This window comes from Oncorhynchus mykiss, chromosome 8 (genome assembly GCF_013265735.2).
Source record: "Oncorhynchus mykiss isolate Arlee chromosome 8, USDA_OmykA_1.1, whole genome shotgun sequence".
NCBI classification, from domain to species: domain Eukaryota; kingdom Metazoa; phylum Chordata; class Actinopteri; order Salmoniformes; family Salmonidae; genus Oncorhynchus; species Oncorhynchus mykiss.
In genome coordinates, this window is record NC_048572.1 from 50,788,258 (window position 1) to 50,794,163 (window position 5,906).

The 5,906-nt window shown below is 40.3% G+C and overlaps 1 protein-coding gene across 1 annotated transcript; it reads right to left on the reverse strand.

The window, feature by feature from the left end:
* Positions 1-2,962: 2,962 nt before the first annotated feature.
* Positions 2,963-5,337, reverse strand: LOC110530035 (regulator of G-protein signaling 5). The gene is made up of 5 exons (XM_021612802.2): positions 5,173-5,337; positions 4,897-4,983; positions 4,635-4,696; positions 3,967-4,133; positions 2,963-3,755 (listed from the first exon to the last, which is right to left on the reverse strand). Exons 1-5 carry the CDS (start codon positions 5,214-5,216, stop codon positions 3,579-3,581), a joined length of 537 nt encoding a protein of 178 aa, XP_021468477.2. The 5' UTR covers positions 5,217-5,337; the 3' UTR covers positions 2,963-3,578.
* Between the last annotated feature and the right edge of the window lie 569 nt (positions 5,338-5,906).

A 5,906-nucleotide genomic window follows, 5' to 3' on the forward strand; every position in this document is an offset into this window, starting at 1 on the left:
ATCAACCAAGTTGAATGGTAAACACAAGATTTGATCACCATACTAGAGCTAAATAGAGTCAAATATAGTCAAGCAAGGGATGTATTCTTAATCCAGTGGACCTTGTCTGTAGAAGATACAAAGTTTATAATCAACAATGACATAGAATCATTCTATCATTCATTTGTTTTTTTTCCATGCTCATTACAATACAGTGAACTGTAACACAGTACATCGGTAAATAAAGCATCTCTTCCAACTATTGCCACAGTTGCAATCAAATATTTTTGATTGAGCCTTTGCTTTACTGCTCTGTCTATTGCCCTCTGGTCAGACTACATACTCCTAGGAGAGAGGATGGACCCTGGTTAAAAGTGGTGCACTGCGTTGGGAATATGTGCCATCAATCTTTGACCTTATAGTTACTGAGTTAGTGGGTTTGACTGGAGTTGTTGGTTGGCTACCGTCCTTCTCCATGTGATGAGTGGCTTTGATGAACAACCCTTTTTTTCCCTCACCCACTTTTCTGTGGGAGTCTGTATTACATACTTCATTGATGTGTGGAAGGAAAGGGGGAAGAGAGAGGTTATGTAAAGTGAGTCACCGCGGCTCTGAGGGGTTCACTCGTGGGCCGTGGCGCCACAGCAAATATACCTGAAGAGGTGCGCAACGGGTGATCACTAGTCTTCATGGAGACCACGGCCAGCCCATACTCTCTGAAGCCACTTTCTGGCATACTCTCTGACGCCGCTTTCTGGGAAAACCCCTCCGGGAGGCTGAGCTTGCTGGGGAATTTGCTCCTCCAGATGTTCCTGCAATCTACCCCCCTCACATACACAAGAACCCTGAGACCAACGGCGTAACTTTGAACCTGACAGCCCCAATATACAACACAATGGCCCCCCTGGGAGATTTATAACTGTGAAATGGTTGTTTATGGTGAATTTTGAAGGGGAAATACATTTCCTGATTGTTTGTTCAAAATATCCCAACCACAACTGAAATACCAAAAATGAAATGAACGCAAGAGAAGTGACACAATTAAACCTGGTTAATATTGCCTGCTAACCTGGATTTCTTTTAGCTAAATATGCAGGTTTAAAAATATATACTTCTGCGTATTGATTTTAAGAAAGGCATTGATGTCTATGGTTAGGTACACATTGGGTACACATTGGAGCAACGATACGCAACATTGCACTCCTCGTGGAGTGCAATGTAATCAGGTGGTTAGAGCGTTGGACTGTAAGGTTGCAAGATTGAATCCCCCGAGCTGACAAGGTAAAAATCTGTCTTTCTGCCCCTGAACGAGGCAGTTAACCCACTGTTCCTAGGCCATCATTGAAAATAAGAATGCGTTCTAAACTGACTTGCCTAGTTAAATAAAGATTAAATAAAGAACAGCCAAATCAGTGTCCAAAAATACCGATTTCGATTGTTATGAAAACTTGAAATCGGCCTTAATTAATCGGCCATTCCGATTAATCCATCGACCTCTAGTGTGGTGGGGTGTGGCTTGAATCAATGAGTGACGTATTTGACGGGCAGCGGTGCATTTTCAAACCACAAACGAGCCCCTCTGTAATGGGTCCTATGTGTTGCTGGTGTAGAGAGTCAGGCGCAGGACAGCAGATATGAGTAATCAACGTACTTTTACAAAGTAACAAATACACGCACACCATGACAGACCGAAAATACAATAAACAATCACTCACAAAAAAACATGGGGGAACAGAGGGTTAAATAATGAAACAGTAATTGTGGGATTGAAATCAGGTGTGTTGTCACGTTCGTCGTTGGAAACATACTCGGACCAACATGCAGCGTGATCTGACCACACGTGTGTTTGGTCAGTCCGTCAGATCAGAGGCAGTAGGGATGACCAGGGATGTTTTATTGATACTGTATAGAAAGTATACAGACCTCTTCTCCTTTTCCACAATTTAATCCGTTTTAGAATAAGGCCATAACTTAACAAAATGTGGAAAAGGTCTAAATACTTTCCGAATGCACCGTAAGTACGTGAATTGGACCATTTCCCTCTCCTGCTAAACATTCCAAATGTATCGAGAACTTTTGTATGTCAAGGAAAAGATATGAGTAAAAAGCACATTCCTTTCATTAGTAATGTAGTGAAGTAACAGTAAAAGTAGTTTCAAATATGAATAGTAAAGTGAAGTAGAGATGCCCCCCCCCCCCCAAAAAACTACTTAAGTAGTACTTTAAAGTATTTTTACTTAAGTGCTTTACACCACTGGGAGTTATTGCTCCATTCTCCTTACCAGGGTTTGCCAAACTCGGTCCTTCGGCACTCCTGGGTGCACGTTTTGGTTTTTGCCCGAGCATTACACAGCTGATTAGAATAATAAAAGCTTGATGAGGACTTGGTTATTTGAATCAACTGTGTAGGGCAACAACAAAAAAACATGCACCTAGTGGAAACCCTGCTTACAAGCCTCGCTCAACCTTTTTCCCCCTTTACAAACCATGGCCTCTGAGGACGAGACCAAAGCAAATGCATCATTGACACGGGGGGATCCAATCATACAATGTTGAATTGAATAGTACTGTATAGTGTAAAGCCACAGAAAGCTGAATGCATCAAATTCATCATGGTATATTATTGAGGGATTCAAATTGGCCTCTGTAATAGGAGGGTCATGATCCCCTGTCCTCCCTGCAATTTGTGTGCCTGCCTGATACTAGGAGGCAAAGGCTTCATCCCAATTAGATGGGAGATTATGGTGCATGGCCAGTGATGATTATCTTTAATTTGTTCTTGGAGCCAAATGATTTCAACCTCCTTCCCATTTGTCTTCTCGGTCTATATACAGTATGTGCAAGTCAGAGAGGAGAGACAGAAATTATGGATATGTTTTGCATGTTTCATATATCATATTGAATGTAAAAGACATCAAACCTTTGATCTGATCATGTCTGTCCTTTTTGATCTGGTAATGAAAATGAACAAAACCTCATGTCATTATGTTTCATATAGTTACATTTTATTTCCAAAAATAATTCTGTCACATAAGGAATTCTGTGAAGAAAAAAAACATTAAAATATATGCATAAATATTACAATCTAAGTCGAACAGTTGCACAGTAGAAACAAATAAATAAATGCTAATAAATACAGAAATAAATAGACAAATTAAAGCATCGGATAATACAAAACTATAACAGCTTCTCCATCAGTGATTGTGCAAAGCAGTCCTTTTCCATCTCATTCTTCTTTCTACTCAAAAATCCGTGAACAGGAACCTCTTGGTGTGTCCTTGACTTCAAGACACAGGTTCACCTTTTGCAAACCTCAATACCTCAATCTTCACATTGAGCGAGGCTCTTTCCCAGGCCACAGGACAAGAATTCCAGTCTTGATTCTGACTGACTTCCAGTCCAACATTCATCTCCAGTTGCCCCTCCATACTTCTGACCAATCAGTACTGAGGAGGAACCTAGTGAGGCTACCTGGTTTCCAGTGTGTGCTTTTCAGCTTGTTTCCTATAGACGTCTCCTTTGTGTCCCATTCGCCACTTGCAGTGGGCCATAACCAACCATAACCAGCATCAACCAGCATTAACCAGCCTTAAATGGTCTTAACCGGCTTTGACCTGCCGACTGATCTCCAGGTAGGTGATGGACTTGAGGAAGCGAGGGTAGCAGTCTTTCTCCATCAGGGCGTAGATCTTCTCCTGGGCCAGGCTGAAACAGGACTGGCTGGGGCGCTCCAGGTTCTTCTTGGTGATGGCTTTGGTCTCATGGTCTAGGTTGACCTGGGTAAAGAGGGCAATTTTGATTAATATGTGTTTAACAATAAACTAAGTGTTACTGAGTATTGTTCATGTACAATTAGTAAATGATGTGTGTGTGTGGGCGCATATATTTCTGCAGTGTACATCGAATCCATGAATTCCCCTTCAAACATATTCTGTATGTAGTTAGAACAATTGAATCATTGTATTTGTATTGTATAGTGATATTTACCTCTCTTGGTGCGTCACTGCAGACATACTCCTCATAGATTTTCTTAGCCTTAGCGGATAGCTTTGAGGAGGGCTTGGTTATCCTGTAGTCTTCACAGGCCAGGTAGAAAGCTATGTTCTCCTCACTAAACTCTGACACCAGGAAAGCTCTGAACAAGCACAGTCCATCTGGAAAAGAAAAGATGAGACTCAATTTCAACTGGTGTCCATTTTTGATATTTGGAAAAAGCTGCATTTCCGATAATGTTTAAGTATGAATAGTATATTTTATTGTGATATTATGAGTGCATCATGATACTGCTCTTTAGGCTATTTATTTTGGCTATATGGGGTACCAGCCACATGGCTTTTCCTATCCACTTTTTCAATGCACATCTCTACAAGATATACTTCTGAGCTTGTACCGTATGCCCAATTAAGTATGCTAAAGATGCAGGATCTTAATTTGACCAGTATCCCACAGCAGGAAAATAATCCTGCAGCAACAGGAAAAGTGAATTATTGTGTGGGTTATAATTAATGGACATTTTTGAAGGGGTTGACACACTTTTAGCTTTTTAAAATAATTTCCTGCAACAACAGGGTGATCAAATTCAGATCCTACATTCGTATATCATTTAAGTAAGAGAAGTGATCAGTATGATAACCCATATCAATAATCAGACTTACGTTGGTTGGACAGCAGGTTCTCAAACGACTGCCTCCATTTTAAGGGCTCGTCCATATTTAACCTGTTGATAAAAAGCGTCAGGTTAGTTCACCCAGTCCTAAGAATATGTGTTAGCATTTATTTAGCATAGTATCCTAAAGTTTTTTTTCTTCCCATTTCAGGTGCAAAATTTCAATCGTGACTACATTTATCACTGTTCAATTTAGATCAAGTTTAAAAATCTATATAGCAAGTTGAGTATTCTGAGCTAAAATATCTTACCATATTTTGTCAGTCTTGTTTGAGTGACTGATGCTCAGATCTGGCTTCTGTAGAAAGCTTCTAAAGAGAGCTTTGAGTTCCTTTGCCCTGTGAAAACAGAGACACCATTTACATTAGATTGATGCAATCATTCACATCTTACTTACAACTGTCCATCCAATTTCCCCATGAAGTAGCTATATAATAATTCCTATCGATGTAAATCCAAAATGTAACCCAAATCCAGGCACATATAATGAGATGGAAGAGATAGTAGAGATATAGGACAAGACATACCTCTCCAGACATGTGATAGGCAGTGATTCCAGTTCTCGGCACATGGCGGGAGATGATGAGATGTGATCCTTTGTGCTACTGTGCTGTATTTCTGTAGTGTTACGGAGCTTCTAGTCTACGATGGCTCTAACACTGCAGTGAAACTAGTTCTCAGTGTGGTCTACTGGCTGTGTGTGAAGAGTGTGTTTTTATAAGGCAGCCCCCTCTGTGACATCACGTCTCTCAGCCAATGACATGAGGGCCGTGGGTGGAGAAAAATACTCCCTCGTTTCATTTTTTTTCTTTGGGGGGGGGGGGGGGGGGGATTGACCATCACGTGTGTGATTAGAAAGAAGGAAGCAAATATAAGCAAGCATATTATATTAAGCAAGCATAATATAAAGTTAATTGCAAATCCACACAATCATTTATTTAAATGTGTTGTATGGATTGAGTTTATTTCCAGCCCTAAAGCAAAAAACATCTGTTTGGAGTTGTAATTGTAATGCCACTGCAATAAATAATTGTTATGATACTGAAATTACTATAATACTTTGGGCCAGTTTCCGAGACGCATATTAAGCGTAGTCCTCATCTAAAAAGCATGCTCAATAGTGAATCTCCATTGGAAGTGCTTTTTAGTCCAGGACTAGGTTAAATAAAGCATAAAGCTTATTCTGAGAAGTCAAACACCCATGTCTATAATTAGTCTTCCATTTTGGGCTAGACGAGAAATCCATTGTCTATTCAGAAAG